The sequence below is a fragment of the Labrus mixtus genome, chromosome 9 (assembly GCF_963584025.1).
Source record: "Labrus mixtus chromosome 9, fLabMix1.1, whole genome shotgun sequence".
Lineage (NCBI taxonomy): Eukaryota > Metazoa > Chordata > Actinopteri > Labriformes > Labridae > Labrus > Labrus mixtus.
Genome location: NC_083620.1, coordinates 8,046,395 through 8,065,813, shown reverse-complemented (window position 1 = coordinate 8,065,813; position 19,419 = coordinate 8,046,395). Strand labels below are relative to the sequence as shown.

The 19,419-nt window shown below is 42.9% G+C and overlaps 1 protein-coding gene and 1 long non-coding RNA gene across 2 annotated transcripts in view; one reads left to right on the top strand and one right to left on the bottom strand.

Moving 5' to 3' along the window:
* Positions 1-13,424, top strand: part of dpf1 (double PHD fingers 1) — a 50,670-nt gene extending 37,246 nt beyond the window's left edge. Inside the window, 4 exon segments of the mRNA XM_061045646.1 lie at positions 3,792-3,911; positions 6,381-6,493; positions 7,854-7,935; positions 9,745-13,424. Coding sequence (XP_060901629.1) covers positions 3,792-3,911; positions 6,381-6,493; positions 7,854-7,935; positions 9,745-9,815 — 386 coding nt within the window. The 3' untranslated portion in view covers positions 9,816-13,424.
* The window catches only part of LOC132979844 (uncharacterized), a 21,944-nt gene extending 3,730 nt beyond the window's left edge, over positions 1-18,214 (bottom strand). The window contains exons 1-4 of the long non-coding RNA XR_009674102.1: positions 17,863-18,214; positions 3,760-3,957; positions 2,052-2,118; positions 1,190-1,273 (exon numbers count right to left, since the gene is read on the bottom strand). This is a non-coding gene — a long non-coding RNA (uncharacterized LOC132979844). The remainder of the gene's footprint in view (positions 1-1,189; positions 1,274-2,051; positions 2,119-3,759; positions 3,958-17,862) is intronic.
* Positions 18,215-19,419: the final 1,205 nt, after the last annotated feature.

The following is a 19,419-nucleotide window of genomic DNA, read 5'->3' as shown; positions in this document are numbered from 1 at the left end:
ACAAAATGATCCTTGTCTCGAGCTGCATTGTTGAGTTAGTGAGCTAATGTTAGCGCTCTTTAGTTAGCTCGTAGATTTGTGCTCTGATGTTGACATAGTTTGACCAATTAACATTTGTGTCCCTCTTATTACTGCTCCTAGTAAGCAATACCTGTAATAATATTCCTCTTCTGACATGTTTTGAATGCAATTTAATATCGTGAGCTGATTCAGCGATATGACCGGCCGCACTCAATGTCCTGTGCTTTTTAATAAAGGGGAAAACCAGGCCAGGGCATATCTACATAACCCTGATCAGCATGTAGACCTGAGTTTTATGAATATCACCGGCGTAAGAGATTATTATAAACTGTCAGACTGGAACCATCTGTGTTACTAAAATATTAAATATGTGAATTTCAGATCCTAGAGAATATTCAACCCATTCACTTTAGATTATGCACCTTTTTATACCTTACATCTGCAGCACTGGGATCCTGTGCACACCCTGCTAATGACTATATTTTTAGCAAGTTTGATTATTTTTGTTGATTGTTGATGACAAGCAGCAGCTGATAAAATCATCTCTTTACTGTACATCCCTGGAGTAATGCACTATGCAGTCACATCCTCACAGTGCATGGCAGCCTCTTTGCTCAGCGCGCTCCTGTTGAATTCTGCAGGAGCAGGTACAGCTTATCAATTCCCTCCCCTCCCCTCCCCTGTTGTCTGTCTGTCTGTCTGTCTGTCTGTCTGTCTGTCTGTCTGTCTGTCTCTCTGTCTCTCTCACCTCACCTTCTTTTATTATTTTATTTCTCGGCGGATTAAAGCCAGACCCTGTGGAGCAGAAACACAATCTCTCTCACTCCTCCTTTCCTTCTCCACCTTTTTTCCATCAAATTCTCCCCCCGCCCCCCTTCTTACAACCAAACCAGACTCCACCCTGAAATGGATGGATTAATGACCTCTCTCTGTCTCTTGCACACAGTATCACCTGCAGCGCTGTCTGCCTGCCTGCATGCCGGTGTGTGTGTGTGTGTGTGTGTGTGTGTGTGTGTGTGTGTGTGTGTGTGTGTGTGTGTGTGTGTGTGTGTGTGTGTGTGTGTGTGTGTGTGTGTGTGTGTGTGTGTGTGTGTGTGTCATTGTCTTTTATCTTTCTGCAGGACGTTTGGCATTCTGTGCTTGTTTGTGTCTTTGTGTGAGTGTGTACCTGTGCAGTCCACTCTGTTGTATTTGCTGATGCTTCTGTCCTGCATGGTGAGTCATAGTGGTGGACCGGTCCAGGGCGATGAATCTTAGAGAAGTACATACAAAATAGTCTGCAGTGGTTATGTGATTGCTTCCATTAAAGTGATTATGCAATCAACAGCAGTAAGTCATACAGGCAGACAGGCGGGCAGAGAGACACAGACAGTCAGACAGAAAGACGGGAGGAGGAAGGGGTAGATGTGGAAACATACACACACATATTCACACAGGGCTTAGGCAGGCAGGGGGAATTTCTCTCTTGTTAATAATCATTATGAAACGACTTCACGTGGAGCACTTGCCTCTCCGCGCTCAGCACGATGGCAGGTCTCTCCCAGCAACCTCCCCATGCTCGCACACCTACTTATACCTCTTCCATCTTTCTTTAATTCCTCCTCTTCTTCCACCTCCTCCTCTCCTGGCAATATTTACCCGGACTCCCAGAGGTTTTCCCTCTCTGTACCCCCCCACCCCTACCCCCCCTGCTTTCTACCGTGGTGAGCTGGGGTTTGGAGAGTCCCAGGCTCCAGCGCAGGCCTGCTCTGGTGCTTGTTTTTACAAAAGCAAACAGATGGAGAAGGAGTGAGAGATATGCAGAGCGTTGAGCCAAGCTGGGATGAAGCAGAATTTGGCGACAGGGATTTCGTGACAAACTTCCTTTTTGTTTTACAGCATAGTGTTTTAGGTCTAATCATTGTCTCTCAGTACAAAACTCTGTGTAACACTGTGGATCCTTCTCTCACAGTTTGTTTGCCTCCACACAGAGCTCCTTCATTTCAGAGCAGCTTTTACAACATTTACACGTAAAGAAACAACATATTTACCGGTGTGTATGAAGTTTAGGATTCTGCAGTTGTTTGAATCTGGTCAGTCTAAATGCATCAATGGCTTCTGCAGGATAGGACAATCTAAAAGGATGCAATTTGTTAGCATCTAAAAAGATTTGCAATCATTCAAAAATGTGTGTTTTTGTTGCAGATGAGTAGCATTGCTTTGTTAGACATTAATATCTAACAGCAGCAAGCCACTGATATGTGTGACTATTGGTGATTTCACACATGCAAAAAAATTCTGAAAACGTCCTGAATTTTTTGGCGGGAGCTGCACATGTGAACATAGACACTTTTTTTCACTCCTCGACTTTACCAGCAATTTCTCCTTCCGTCTCTCTATTAAACATTCCGCGTGAATTAGGGGTGAGCCAATGTGAGAACCAAGCAGGAAATATTAAGGAAAATACACCACCTGCGAGTAGCGGGGTGGGGGTTTGGGTGTGGAGACATTAATATCCTGCGACTGGTGCACAACCATAGACTGTCTGTGTTCCTTCAGAATGATCTCTGTGAACATAATGAAAGTGCTTCAGTATGTTTTCTTTTCACCAGTATGTTCTTCTCCGCTCTTTTGTTGATACCGTGAACTACACCGAGCTGCACGCTTAAATTCTTGGATATGAATGCAAAACTCATCATCATAGCGTATTACTCTGTTGCTTCTTCAGCCACTTGCACAATTATTTTTTACGTCATGTTCTCATCCTCCTGAGACCCCAACCCCCCATCCTGTCTTACAGGGAGTGTATGTGTGAACAAGAAAGTCAGGAAGATTTAAGGGGCAGCCTTAAATATGCAGAGTGCATATGAGCCACATCACTCTGGGCTGGCATGTTCAGTTTAGACACCAAAAATACCAAACCCACAAAACACCACAAAGCTTCTTGATGAGGAAAGAGAAAATGTGACGTTTTATCTTTGGGTACACTTTTTTAAAGAAGCAAAAATATGTAACTCTGACACCCAGTGTTTAAAATGTGTACTGCAGTCCCAATTCAAAACATTGTAGAGAGCTGTCTCCCCCCGCCCCCTCCTCTCTAGAGTCGATGCTCACACAGGTTGCCATGTGGTGGACACTGAAGCTTCAGTGTTTATCCAGCTCTGCATCGGTCTGTAAACCTTTCTGTGTTCTAACCTCTCCATTTTTCAAAAGCATCTCCAATATTGATCCTAGTTTGAGCACGTTTCTGCTCGTGGAGCTTATTAGAAACATGCAGAGGCTTTTTAGGTCGGGTACAATCACTTCTATCTGAACCACTTCTCTTGCCCGCTTCCATCGCTGCAACACCTGTTGGTTTGACCTGATAACTGCTCTCATATCTGGACAAACCGAGGGGCGTCCAAAACAGCCGTGTGGAGGTGTCGTAAAACCGCCTACCTTCTCTGGTCCAAACAAATCCAGAGCATTCAGGACCAGAATCTAAAGTTAGAAGGAGGACATACTGGCTGCTGCATTGTTGTCAGAGAAGCCAGCACTTCAACATAGCATGTTTCATTAATGTCTGATCATATAGTAAGATCACTTTATCATATAAATCAATAGATGTCTTACTGATTGGTCCTTTAATTATATCAGTTTGAAAAAAAATAGTACTTAAAACCTGCAACAAGAGTATCTGTCAAGGTCTGTTGGCTCAAGCCCCCTTTGAGGTTTGTCTGTGCACATAGCTTTTCTTTTCCCAGTCCCACTTTTCCTTACCTAAATCTTTTTTTTCACTTTCTGTCTTCCAGCCAAGAAAGCAGCAGACGGCTCAGTGATCGCCAACGGCTACTGTGACTTCTGCCTTGGGGGCTCAAAGAAGACCGGCTGTCCTGAAGACCTAATCTCCTGTGCGGACTGTGGACGCTCAGGTAGGGCACCGCTGAAGGGGATGATTGGCAGGAGGAAGGCGGTCCTCTGTTGAAAGACAGTTTTTTATTGCGATGTTTCAACTGTTGAGCCCAGACTGTCTTACTAACTATAAAAAGAAATGAAAGTTATGATCCCTGTTATACTTAAAATAAATGGACCATACCAATGTTTTGTTCTTGTTGCCCATCGACTACAAATCATGTACAGAATCTTAACCTCATTAAAAGCCCGATGTTTCATGTTTTTCTTTTTGTTTTTACAGTTTTAAAGGCAGGGTTCGTAATTTCCTCCAGAAGATTTTGGTCTTTAGGTCCTGACAGAAATGAACGATCGACAGAGCACTGAGGGAATGCCATTTTCAAAATCATGCTAGTTTTTAAAAAATGACCAACCCTGCCTTTAAAGTTAATTTTACTGTTTGGAAAAGAGTCATAATAATTTGCAGAGAATTATATATACTAATACAGTTTGCTTAACTATGGTGGCCCTTAAGGACAAATCCCCTACAGTGAAAGCGTTCATATTTCAGAATCAACTAGAAAGCAGAACACAGGACAAGAGTAGCTTTATAATGCTACTCACCATCATTAAAACAAACTTAAGATTAGATTTAACTGTGACATTTGAATTGAGAAATTGGATACCCACTTTAAGACTAATTGTCCTTAAAGGCCACCGTACAAAAACAATTAAATTGACTCCCTTAAATCCTGTCAAGTTTGTGGAGTCGTTGTTAATTAAGGTTAATTGGAAAAATGTGAACTTCATTACGATTTAATACGAAAACATCCATAAACGACACTGTAATCGTTAATTCTCCTTCTGTATAACAGGAATATTAATGCTTTTTATATTCTATGTACAATATTATTAAGTTCTCATGAATGATAGTTTGAATAATCCTGGATAAATGTTTGAAGTGCAAAACAGAAGCAGAGCGGGATTCAAGGTGCATGAAGAGCGAAAGGCTTGAAGAGGTCAAAAAGCTCCGGCAAAAAAAACTTTATTAACAAAATAGACTGACGCGTTACGGCTTGTGGCCTTCACAGGGGTCATTCAGGTCATGATGAGGACCCTGATGGTGGCCTTCACAGGGGTCATCGTCACTGGAGCTTTTTGACCTCTTTAAGAACATCAGAGAAATTAGATAAATCAGGGAATGTTATAAACATGTGATTGACTGGTGAACAGTCGAGGGTGTAACCCCGCCTCTCGCCCAGCTGGAATCAGCTCCAGCGACCCCTAACGGGAAAAGCGGTATAGATATTGGATGGATGGATGGATGGAATAATAAGTGTGAAGATGCTCTGTGGTACAGAGCTGACATGTCTTGTGGAAAATTAACTCTCGTGCTCAATTTGTAACTAATTTACTAACCACAATGTTTTCAACAAACTCTTCATTTAAATAAGAGTCAATAAAATGTAATGTTGCTGTGACCTTCTTGTCTTCCCCAAAATGGGATGAGGGAGCGGGGGTATGATGAGTTAAAGTGCCGCGGGTCGGAGAGAGAGACCCTGCTGGAGGATGATAGCGTGCAACATAAACGCTAGGCCTTCCAGCATCCTATCAAACTTTTCAATCCTGGCTTACTATACAATTTTCTTTACAATTGTGATGCTTTAAGTCATTGTCTTTTTCTACACTTGAACTAATGTCCAAACCAGACTGTAGATGATTTGTGAGAGTATGGTATCATTCAAATTTCAGCCGTGTTATAACTTTTCAGTATGGTTGTATTTTCTTTCTCCTTTCTTTGGTATGACATGTGTTTGTGTATTCTGGCTATATGCAGAGATTGCAATATACATGGTGCAGACTTTGTGTACTTACTACTTGATTGCATGTGTACTGTAAACATTTTTCTTCCATCTGAAAAAAATAAAAATGAACAGAACTTTAAACAAAAAGACAAACGTGAATTGTAGTGAATGGGCTGCAGCATGCAAAACTGGTATGGTCCTCGTCTGCTTTATAACCACCCACAGAGAAGACAAATGAAGGTCAGGAAATAAGAATGACATAACAATATCTCTCTTGTCGTGATCATGTAACAGCGAGTACCAGGAATGGGTTTAATAATAGGATAGGAAGAGAGAGAGAGAGAGAAGTGGACTGCAGAGGAAGAGGCCAATTTGTTTAGAATTTCATTACACTTTTGTAGTTTGCTTTAAAGAGTGAAGCATACTGTACATTTCTCCCGAGACAAACGAGTTAAAAATGTATTTTTAGATATATTTCAGCAACGTTTACATCTTTTGAATCTCAGCCACAAGACATCACAATCTAAAAAAAGAAATATAAATAAATCACTTAAAGGAAGCAAACAAACCGAGGGCAGAAGAGTCTAGTAGATGAGGGATGTCTGTCCTCAAAATGCAGGAAGCTATGGTAAAAAAATGTTGTGTGGGTGTGTGTTTGTGTGTGTGTGTGTGTTTATGTGTGTTTATGTGTGTGTGTGCATCCAGGCCACCCGTCCTGTCTGCAGTTCACAGTGAACATGACGGCTGCGGTGAGGACTTATCGCTGGCAGTGCATCGAGTGCAAGTCCTGCAGTCTGTGTGGCACCTCTGAGAACGACGTACGATCACACTTCATATTACATGTTAGCTCTAGACACATGTGGCTGCACACATACACACATGTCCATGTTTTATACAGTCTAGGGTGTGAAACTTTCATTTTCATTTTATACAACCAAGGTTTACCTGGCCAAGAGCACACGTCATAATAAACACAAAATAATTAAGAACGATGGCAGTTTCCATAATCGAAAAGCAATCTCTTCATCACTTGTGATCTGAAAAGAGGCTGAGCTGAGGCGGGCGATGAGCCTCCTGGCAAGTCAGCTCAGCCACACCCCTAACCATTTAAATGTATGCATAACTCTTAACCTCGAATGTCGTTAAAACAGCTGCGTAATTTAGAAATTCACCACCGTACTGTTTCCACCAATGAAGAAAGAAGCTAAAGTTAGCAAACTGTGAACCAGGCTGTAAACATTTTTAATTTGGGGTATCATACGGATTCCTTGAGTTTTGCAGCCAGCCTAAAGTCGAAACTATTAACTGCCAGATTCCACATATTCCGTGCGAGCTGCAGTCCGCCCGTCTGCCACTCTAGTCAATGCTCCAGGAAGTCAGCGTGTACAGCTGCTCATGGCTGCGCTCCTGCTCCAGAAACGGTACCAGTGGGGCAGGGCGTGTGCCGTCTGACGGAGCTAAACCACAGCACTGACGGAACGTAGCCCGCACGGACTGTGTGGAAATTGACAGTTATTAAGCTGCAGCATTAAGCGTGTCTTCATTGGCTTAATTTTCCAAAATGTTGCAAAAAGAAATCCGAGTCTATGAAATGAGATGGAAGATTTGCCTATACTTCAGAGCAGAACTAAAAACCTCAGTGAACAGTTCCCCGATGAGCTCGTGGTTTCAATTGCTCGTTCAAGTCTTTCTCAGTTGAACATTTTGTAAACAATGGTGTAACCTTTGTTAAAACTGTGGATGAAGCAGGTTGTGCTTGAGAGCGTGGCTACTTGTGATTGAGAGATTGCTGCCATGGCTACCTGTCGACCTGCACGGATACAAAGCAACGTGTTTAGCATGTCGTCAGTATGGTGCCCAAGAAGATGATGATGGCAAAAAGCTGAACTCAAGGCTTTAAAAGAGACTTTCACAAACCAAAAGGGGGGCGTTATGGTGACCACTCTACAATGATCTACCACAAACTGATGCGCATGTTAAAGACAGAAACAGAGAGCAGGTTTTCATAGAGTCCTCACTTTAAATAACTAAGGCCATGCATCACACATCAACCCTTAAAAGAGAATCCACATCTTTACACATTCAACATTCTGGCTTGTGTCAATATAAAGCTTTGATTTTCAAACATTTCCCCCGACTCGATAACACGCACTGACTAACTCTCCCCCTCTGTTCCAGGACCAGCTGCTGTTCTGTGACGACTGTGACCGAGGCTACCACATGTACTGTCTGAGCCCTCCCATGTCTGAACCACCCGAGGGTACGTATAGCGCTCGACTCCTCGTCTGTGTAGGTTCCCAGTCATCCGGGTCATGGTGCAGTCGAAGCTTCATCCAAAAGCAACTGGACTTGGTTGAAGATCTTGAAGAGATCTCTATAAGTACATGCAGTATTATTAAAAGATACAGTGTACCGGCCCTTTTTTTTAAAGGCGTTCATATCAAGAAATTCATTGACGTCACACACTTATAGAACCGCCCAGAAAGGCTTCCTACTGCTGCACACTACAGAGAAGTTATCTGCCTCTGTTGCCACCTACTAAACTAGTTTATTTGATGTTTTTTTAATGAAAGACAGTTGTTGTTGTTGACTGTGACGCACTGACCTTAAGACGCGTAGAAAACACAAAAAACTGTCCGTACTTTTGTGAGACTCTTATCCTACAGCGGTGTAAGGGGAAGGAATCTCCACTTAGTATCTGAGACGTGTCTAATCCTTGTACAGCACTTTGGTGCCGATAGCTTAGCGTTATGTCGCACACCCCGTGTACAGAGGCAATAGTCCTCGCCGCAGCGGCCGTGGATTACAAGCCGACATCGGCCCTCGCTCTCTCCCCCAACACTTCCTGTCTCTCTTCAGCTGTTTTAGAGGCAAAATGGCCAAAAAGTATTTTTTTAAAAACCCACAACTAATAGTTTCCTGTGTACTGTGCAAGGGTCGCAAACGTGCAATTTATCTTAATATCTCTGTTTTTCTGTGGGTGTCAGATGATGTAAACATACATTATTTTAAAAGCCCCTGCTGCAGCTCCACAGTGTGTTTAATGGTGGCTGCTGCTTTACTAAACTCCTCCAAGCCTCTGTGCTGGTCACGTGACTAAATAGCTATGAATGCTGTAAGCTGTAGACCTGCGTTTGGTCAGACTGCACACCCCAACTCAGCCGAGAACAGTCGTGTTGTTTGCACAGAGTTATGTAACAGTCTGAGCTGTAGGTGGGGAGACAATCACTGAGGAGACTGTAAACCTGTGGTCAACACAGACGGTCTCTGTGATGACTTTTAGGGAGTGAGAATTGAAAGCGTCACTGCTCGACCCACGGGCAGAAATCTGCATCTCTTTGTAGGACGCCTTTAATCTGAAGCTGCAGCGCGCGTGCTGCCGAAATGGAGCAGGTACATCCATTCAAATTGGGCTGTCATTCTGCCTTCTGCTCGTAAGATGGCTGCCTCAGGATGTTTGATGGCGTTGTCATGGAAATGAGTAGTAGAAAAAGATAATCTGTTGCCATGGCAAAAATGTCACTTGTCTGAACACACAGTAGCGGTGCCACTTGTGTTCGACACTCACTAACAGTGTCATGCTCTGCCCACACATGCAATGCTTCTGATTAACGAGGAAGACTTTTGGAAATTCAGACGCAGAATTCAAATTCACTCTCCCTGCCGGAGACCTGACATTTTCACGACTTGTATTTTTATACATAGCCTGCTGTGCTCGATGCTCACATAACACCTTTAGGCAGAATGCAGCAGGGTCTACGTGCACTTTGAAGTGTTAACGGTTGAACATTCATCTGAAGTTGATGTTTAATTAATGTCACAAATCCCCTGCTCAAATCCAAACCAAACTAGTTGTCAAATCCCCTGCATCCACACAGCGCAGGCACAGCTTGTGGTGTTTCAACGTGGAGCTTTAATTTACAGTATTACTTAATGCTCTGTCTAAAATGAGGCATTAATCCACAAGGCTTTACAATAGCAGTGATTGAACTTCCGATCTCTGTGTGTGCGTTTGTGTGTGTGTGTGTGTGTGTGTGTGTGTGTGTGTGTGTGTGTGTGTGTTGTACAGGGAGCTGGAGCTGTCATCTGTGTCTGAGACAACTGAAGGAAAAGGCCTCAGCCTACATCACCCTCACTTAATCTGCTGGAGCTGCGCCTCATCCTCTTGGCCCTTCATCCTCTCCAAAACCTCCTCGTCGTCACCCCTCTCTGTGCCTCTGCAGATCCCCACCCCCCACCCCCTTACCCGCCCTCCTCTACAATCTGCCCCAGTGACCTCTGACTCCACTGAGCACACGGCCCCTACAGCGCCGCACCCATTCTTGAAAGTCCATCCAGCGAAGAGCCAACCTCTGTATTTTTGTGTCACTCACTCTGCCTGATGTGCTTGACCTGACCCCCCCCCCCCCCCCCCCCAACCCGATCCCGCCCCTCTCTTATCCCTCTGTGTCAACAGAGGAATTCATCAGCTGGCCGTAAGTTTACTAGTGAGACACTCACTCCAGCCTGCCAAGGGCTCTTCAGAGGCATACGACTCAACAGGAACCCTCTTAAGGGCCCTCAGAAGAGCCCTAATGGTCTTCAGCTGCAACTCAGTCAAGTAGTGAGTGAGAATTAATAGGATGGATAGTTGTTAGGCCAAGGGCAGGGCATGGAAGACTCTGGAAAACCATGGAGTGGTGTCTTTCGGTGTTAGTCAACTGTGAAATATACACCTTACCAAAATTTCATTTCGTCCCTCTGTCCCGTACTGCTCACAGCAGAGATGAGACGTTGAACTCTGCATTTGTGTCTGCAGGGCTCGCTGCCCTGCGCGCTTCTGAAGGGGAGTGAACTGTACAGAATTCAGACCGGTTCTCTATCTACACACTCTTAAAATCCCTCCTCACTGTCAAACAACGAGCATCTGGTCATGAACTTTCTCTGACCTCACTAAGTCCTCTCTCCTTGCATGTGGTTTCCACGATTGAATGATGCATTTTGGGATTGACACTGAAGGTTAAAGTGTCCGGATGTGATCCCCGGATGAGAGAGGGATGGATTTTTTTTTTCTCTAATCAGCTATCTCTGATCAAACAGTGTATTTAAAAACATTTTTAGGCTTAGCTCCTCTCCTAAATCCTTTCCCTGTCCCTCAATCTGCCCACTCCTTCCATGAAACAATGACTGTGAAGCCAATGCGAGACTGAACCACTCCCGGTGCTTGGTGTGTTTTATCTGTTTGTTAAGAATGTAGGATGGATGTGTGGACAATGCAGATGTTGTCCGGCAGATGCCGAGGCCTGAAAACCTTTTTTATGATTCCTTTTTTTATTTATTTCTCATTTGCATGTTGTCATTTAAATTATTTAAGAAAACTTTTGATTGAACATTGAAAAGAAAGCACACTTAATTCGCAATAATGTGTTTGTGATATGAACTATTTAGGCCAAACTGAGTGTGTTTTTAAACTCTGTGTGTGCCTGTGTTTCTGTCTGTGAGTTTATCTGAGCTCTGCAGTAACTGTAGCCAGCTCCATGCTAGGTGGTTAGATGGTTCAGCAGCAGGTAATGTGAATGTAAAAAAAGGGTTGGCATTTTCCTGTTTAAACATCACAACAAAGGTGGTGAAAAGTCGATCATGTGCAGGCGAGAAGACTCCAGTCTGAAGTCCAACATCAGGGCCGACGAGTGTTTAAGACAAAGGTCGACATTTCAGAAAACTTGCAAAATAAAAATGAAAAAATAGTTACGGTTTAAAAAATGATTTCATGTTTTAAAAAGTGAGTTTGAGAGATGCTGGTAAGTGGAATTTTCTCCCTTTTAACAGAGCCAGGCTAGCTGTCCCCTGCTTTCAGTTTTGATGCTAAGCTAACACATTTCTGGTCCATATTCAGCTGCAACAGGTGTTTTATTCTCCAGGAAAATCAAAGGAAATGCTAAAAAAATTAGCATTGTGGTCACGGGTTCATTTGACTAAACCATGTTAAGGATAATGGATTGTTTCTTGAGTTAAGAGATGCTACGTATGTTTCTTTGAATCCCTACAATCTGTAATTCAATTGTGATTGGTTGCTACATGGACTTGAGTAATCCGGTTTTCATAAGGGTTTTTTAAGTATCCCTTTTTTATGTTTGTGCAACATAAACATCCCCAAACATCTTATCCCGATTTCAGAAACCGGGATAGTCCTGGTTTTGGGAAACTTGATTTTGCTACCTGGAGAACTCCAAAAGACAACGGGATACTGTGGCATGTAAACGCCTTACCCGGGTTTCTGACAGCTGACGACTAACTGCACAGGCCAAAGTATCTGCAAAACAAACATGGCGGCAGCAACAAGCCTGTCTTACTTCTGGAGCACTGAAGAAACTGAGTTTTGTCATTTGTTAATGAAATGATTAATAATGATTGGACGTTTAGATTGGAGAAAATAATCAAAAGGCTAAACTATTTAAGTCTGTGGTGAACAAGCTGCAGGACGCCGGTTTCCCAACAAGTCAAGCTAGTCACGGCTGCGTATCTTCACCCATTGCTCTCTTGTCCTACACGGTGGCAGTGACACGCTGACACCAGTCAAAGGTGAGGACCTGTTTGATATTTTCTGTCGCTCTCTTCTCCCGTTGCTGGAAATGAGGTGGATATGCCGTATCTTGGCCCTCAATAAGCCACTGTGGTCTCATTTTTCTACATTTAAAAACTGCCACGGTAAATAAGCATGACAGGCGCCTGTGCAAATAAAAAGCAGTAATCAGAAACCAGGATTCAAGTATTCATCATGTTTACAGGGATATGAAGAACCAGGTTTCTCTGTGTGTGTGTAAACACCAGATCCTGAATAAGATCTAAACCGGGATGAGCTCATAGTCAGGATACTCGAGTCTATGTAAACTCACTCAGCTTATCCCTGTCAGCCGATTTACATCCTGTTCATAATATATGATAAATATAAGGTTGGTATTTATCTTAAATTGAACTTGACCACATGGGGACTGAGTGCATTTTCTCAATGTGCCAAAGGATTCTTTTACTTGCATCAAATCTTTTTTACAAAACATTGAGTGTGAGTCGTCAAAGGAATATTTTCATTTCTGCATCTGCATTCTTTATTCGCCATCTTGTACAGAACTGCAGAAGAACAACTCTTGGATAACTTTCAGCACAATCCACAGACTGTGTCATGGGGAAAGTATTTAATGTTTGTGATTACGCTTAGCTCTTTGTTGTTAGCCCAAAGCGATACTCAAGCAAAAATACGTCCTTTAACGATCAGACACTCGCACAACTGTCACTAAACTACTCCTGTAACTTAATCAAACTTCATACCATCAGAGAATCACAGAATAACATACAGTACAGTTCACTGATTCAGTTTGACACCTGGATAAGTGAAGTCATCGATGTTTAAGTCAAAGTGCAAACAGCTTTGCAAGCTTGTCAGCTGTGTTCCTTAACAAGTGAAACTTTCTTCTTAATCACCTTTGTGTGCTGCAAAACATGATCACCCCTGCTTTGTGTGAGTTAAAGAATAGAAAGAGAAGATGTTTAAACAATCTGCCAGTCTGGTACAAACGTAAGGAGCCAGTAGAAAGATTTAAAAAAAAAAAAAAAAAGATACAAGCCTTAGCTGAAATGTTGACTCTAAGTTTGCCGGGATTGAATGAATCTAACCAGCCAGCATTCTTTTATGTTTTCAGCTTGCACTGAGAAAAATCCATTATCTGAGTGAAAAAGATGGTTGACGTGTTTCCACCGCCTCCCTTTGTACAAAAGTGAAGCCAAAATCCCCCCATGACGGTGCAGACGTGTGGCGCATTTGAGCCATCAGCCGGTATCAATTGTCCCACCCTTAACCTTTACATCTGGGTGCATTGAAACTGCACCTACTCGGGACGTCAAAAAAGTTGCTCTTTGGTGCGTCGGTACTGGAGGAAAGTTTCTACAAATGGCACAGGCGACACCCGCATTAGTTCGATGCTAAAAAGGCCAAAAATGTTAACATACATTCTTGAGTGGTCAACACAATGTGCAAAAAGGTGAATAAAACCAGAAGCCCCAAACCAAAACACACGTTTAATATACAGATAAAAGGGTAAAGATCCCTCGGGTCAGCACAAACGATACTCGTGAAGGTTTGAAGCATTCTCAAACACACTTATAGGAAGTTCAATGACTCAACTTGTTATTGTTCTTTACTTTTCTCATCACTGTTTCTTCTATCACTGCTAATCCAGTGCACATGGCACCACAGGATGTCACCCATGCTCCTTACTTTAAAACTTTTAATGAAGGTAAAAACTAAGAGCTAACCCATGTTTCTTTTACCCATACTGCAGCCTGCCAGTAGGGGGAGCTCCAAATGTTTTGGCGTCACTTTTGGGGAGCAGTCACGTCATCCATCTTTGAATGCAGCCAATGGTCCGTCTTAAAATGTTGTTTTATTGTAACCCAAAGGCCCAGTATGTCATCCTCAACCAGTTGAACTGGACTTAAGGCATCTGTAACGGGCACGTTAAAGAGATGGAATTGTTTTTAACCCTCTGTATTGTTTTGTTTTTTGTTTGTTTGTTTTAGCCAAAAGAAGACATCCGTCCATCCGTGAGCTTTACGCTTATGAGACAATAGCTGTAAATAGGAGGGTCATGTCATGCAGTCTTTCATATTCTTGTGTACAGATCGATGTTTAAAACGAGTCAGCTGGTTTTCTGTTTGAATAACCACCTCATTAAAATGCTGCATCATATCTCTAAAGGGAAAACTTGCACGATCTGATGGCTAGTAAGAATGTACCCGAGCTGCGATCGTCTACGGTATCCGATGCAGAACGACAGAAGGTGCAAATACTGTGCTGCCCCGATGTTCGATGTAACTCCACTGATGCATGAATGACACCTGAAATGTTTCCGCTTTCATATTTGGATATTGTCGACGATGCTTTCTTTTTACATCATGATGAAAAATAACCTTTAACTCGTTTCCTGTTTTGTTTCCTTCTTCTGTTTTTTTTTGTAATCTGTGTCACATTTGTGCACAGCGTGGCTGTGTTTGCTCTCCAAGTTTGATTATGCCTCTGCATGTGTGTGTGTGTATGTGTGTGTGCAACCGTTAATGATTACAGGAAGGTCAGAGAAAAGCAAACTGAACCAAAACAGTGAGGTGTTATTATCCCGCAGACATGTTTTACTCGGTCGAACCTACATTGCACAGCAGTGGTAGGAGTAATGTCGAGTAAAGATTAAAAATCTAAAGAGAATATTTGGGTGTTTACATTTTTCCAGACGACGCTTGGATTAAGAAGGGTGCTGTTTCATAAAACAGTGAAATACGTCGGTTATATTTACCAGCAGAAGCACCAGTATCCAATCAAAAACACCCGGATTAGAAGTGATTTGAGTGGAAGAAAACGGAAATGTTTGAAAATGATGAGGATGTATGTTTGTGTTGGACGAGGATGTTGAGTTCAATGCTGACTGAAAAGCCTTTCCTGGCACTTCATAAGACGAGCTTGGTGGAGTCAAACTCATTTCGATTGTACTATCCGGGGAAGCCATGATGCGGTTTCAGAGAGGTGTCGGTGTGATTATTTTAATGAGACTTGAGCCTTCCCTTTGTACAATTGGACAAACCAAGATGGTGGTGGTGGTGTCGGAGGGGTGTGAGGGTCAAACAAAGGAACCCTCCAGGCCTCAGGCTGACACCATCACCCCCGCCCCACCCACCCTCCTTTTGAAAGGCTCGGTCAGAGGGTGGAGACTTTTTAGCCGCTCTGGGCCTCTCTTGTAAATTGTCGTTCTGTGATCTTGCTTGCACTTTTCTTTGTTCATTTCCCAAAAACAAGAAAGTAATTGTAAGTATGTGTGTGTGAGAGTGCGGGTGCACTTTTTATTTTTTAATCTTTTTCAATTGTTTTGTTTTTTATTTTTTTCTCAACGTGATTGTCTGTTGTACACAACGCTGGATAAAGATGAGTTTTTGATTTATATTTTGTACCTTGAGAGGAAGATGAGATCTTCTTGGACATTTTTTTAACCCCCCGCTCCCCCCCCCCCCCTCTCCTTTTATCCCTGGTACCTGGGAATGCTTTGAAACATGGACTGTGACTGCGATGCTGTCATAACCTGCCGTCAGTCATTCTCTGTGAATTCATCCAACTTTCTTATTTCACCCAGTTTTCCTCTCTTCTTTCCTTGACTCATTTTTTTCCATTAAAAAGATGACATTGAAAAATGACCTCAACCCTTTTGACAACATTGTGTGTTTGTGTGTGCATGTGCATTTATTTGCTGTAGCTCTTGGGTAAGAAGCACTGAATGTGTGCTTTATTTGGATGCCAGTAAGTCAGTCTGTCTGCTCGTCTGGTTGTATGTATTGTTGCCAACTAGGACAGCTCACTAGTCAGTTTAACAATTTTTATAGGGCCGACTTTGTCGCCCACACGATTCCTCCCTTACTTTCAGTTATTCTTGCTGGCTGATAGCTGAAGCCAACACTAACCATCTTTTCCTCTTTTCACTGGGCAGATAAAAATCTATCAAAGCAGTGTGTTCAAAGTCAGCCTTCAAACCCTGAATAACTAATTACCATTTCCAATTTGAATACACTTTGCAGCTAAAACACTTGCACCATAAAACTCCTTCTTCTCTCCCAAAAATATTCTGACCTCTTCGTGTTTAAAAAAAATGAGGGACTATGAATCGACAAAAGATGAAGAGACAGCTTTGTTTTGTTGTAGCTGGCCTGCAAAACTGCATATGCGGGACAAAAGAGCCCCATCGTGTGCGATTGTTTTTGGAACAACAGCGCAGAAGAGAACACGCTTTGCTATTCAGGGCAGGTACAGTTTTGCTATTTGTGATGTATTCCTGGAGATGAGACATTCATCATAGCTGCCGTGTTGGCCAGACCTGGCTGAGCAACAGCAGCAGGGTGAAGTCAAGCTGATCAACAATTCCATTTTTTCCCCCTTACATGTACCTGCTTCCTTCCAGGAGCCAGAAAACTGAAAACCTGTGCACACTTGGCTCCTATGGGGAATACAGGTATTTTTAAAAAATATGCTTCAAAAAAACTCCTCCATCCATCCATCCTTAGGCAGAGCTCCAACCTTATCCAAAATCCTGCACAGCACCCCCAACCCCCCGCCATCCTGTGCATACAGAAACCCACACACAGACGCCCAAGTGCCACACACATTCAGACATGTGTGCACACAAACATGCACACTCACACATACTGTACAGTATGCACATGCACACACAGCCTGGAGCTGCTTTCTTCTTATGAGCTTCATTACTCTGACCCCAGTCTCCCTTTCATATCTCTGAAGATGTTTGTGTGTGTGCACATGCATGTGTGTCTGTTTCCACTCAATACCCAAAATAATATGTGTATGTATATGTATTTAGGCCCAGAGTAAGCAAAAGTGTGTATGTGCAAGGATGTGTATACTGTAAGCCAATGTGGGGATACTATGTGTTGGTAGCGTGCATGTGTGTGTGTGTGTGTGTGTGTGTGTGTGTGTGTGTGTGTGTGTGTGTGTGTGTGTGTGTGTGTGTGCGTGCATGTGTGTGTATGACTTCCCAGCCAATTACCACATCTACCAGACAGACTGAGACTGCCTGGGCCCTGCCAGCCAATCAGAGAGGGGCTGCGCACTGCCGGGCCGGAGGTGGTTGCCATGGGAACCAGGAGGCCTGTTTGCATGGTGGCTGATGGAAGAGTGATGGATTACAGTAATGGGATGGAGTGAGAGAAGGAGGGAAGGAGATAGGGAAGGAGAAGGGGAAGAAAGAAGGGGAGAAGGTAAAAGGAGCGGTGATGATGGGAGGAAGAGAGAGGGATGGAAGGAGAGAAAGAGTATAGGGAGAGAGGAGGGAAGGAAGGGACAAGGGGAGGTGAGGAAGGAGGAGGGGAGGGTAGGAGACAGACTCATACATAAAGATATTGGAAATGTATGAATGCATTTGAAATGAAGGGACTTAAAAAGATGAAAAAAAAGAGTGAGAGAAAATGATAAAGGCAGAGTGGGGGAGGATTGGAGGGGGAGAAGATATTGGGAAATGGAGTTGGGGGGTTGGGGGGGGGGGGGGCTCTGTGCTGTGTGATTGAATTCCTCTCTTTCCCTCTTCTGTCTGGGCTGAGATGTGTGTCTGGCCATCTGCCCTTGGAGCAGAGTGAGAGGTAAGTGTGTGGAAAGATGCAGTCTCACCTTTTTGCCTCCTCAGCAGCACTGCAGTCCTGCTTCAGGGTTTCATGCAGGTCCAACTACATATTTCAACCACAAAGTGAGGAAAATACAACAACATAATACTATATTTCTATAAGACACATGGACTTAAACAACCGTGCATGTTTTGTTTATTGCCATCAGATTATTTCTGCTATATCTGAAGATCTTAAGCCCTGCTCGCACAAAGCTCCTTTAAAATGCCCCAACATTTTCAGAATGAGCTTCATGCATGAACACAAACAAACACATTTTTCACCCTGACCTTTTTCAGATTTTCTTCCTGCCAGTCTCCAAGTAAAACCTCCACAAGAAGTCTGTGGAGCCAATTTGTGAACGCAGCCTTAAATATTCAGGAAAATTAAGCGTGAGCGAGTGGAGAAGGGTGATGATCCTGTGACCAGTGACACCTAATGAAACTGCTTCATTATTTGTTCTGCTGGTCAGTATGTTCTTTTCCCGTCCTTTGTTCAAACCGTGAATGTATCTAACTTCTACAGTGGCCCTCAAGGTCAACTGCACAACTTTTCAGAAAAATTTCACCAGACACCAAAAAAAAGATTTAGAGATCACTATCCAGTGTATTTGACCCGTTTTAAATGACGAGGAACGGGACCAAACAAGTGCAGAACCAAACAGAAAATATATAATTTATATTAACAATAAAGGCAAAAATGCAAAACAAGAGCTTACTCTTCGAAGGTCCAAATGTAGTCCATCAAACACAGGGAACAAAACACAGAAGCTCAGAGGAATCCACGGGAGGCTCAAGGACTCGAGGAAGGTATAGACATGTGATGAACTGCCAATAAGAGGGAACTATAGACACTGGGGTAATCAGACACAGGTGAAGACAATCGGGCGATCAAAATGGAGGGAAACCACAAAGAGAGGAAGTAAGAGAAGACAAGAAACAGTCAGGACAAGAAAATAAAAAAATAAAAAATAAAACAGGAAGTAATATAGACCAAAAGAGAACTCAAGAATATAACAGTAACAACACACACAGGATATAGAGAATCACAAGGATAAGAAATTACAAAATAAAACAGGAAATGCTAAAGACCAGCGGTTCTCAACTCGTCTAGCCTCGAGGCTCCACCACCAAATCCTCCCTGAAAAACCATGACCCAAACTTCTGATATTTTTTTTAACCAATCAGATTTATTTAATGCAAAATTCTGCCGTTTTTTGCAGTTTGCAGCTCATGTCAAATGTTTTGTACCTTGGACGATGCAAAACATCTGACTGAAGCAATAAACAAACATGTTTAGAATAGGGCTTGACAAATTGTTTGACACAAGGTCAAAAGACTGAACCAGGAAACATTAACATGAAGAAACACACGAGGGAAACAAGCAACACCAGTAGAAAGAGACAAACTCAAACAAGAAAGAAAAAATAAACTCAACCAACCAACGCTTGTTGTTGCATGGCGTGGTCCTTGATAGGGAAAATAAGGAAAAGCCTGAGGACGTGCTTAGAGCTGCAAAAGTAAACATGGCATCAGACTGTCAGATTGTGTAGGCACTTTGCAAT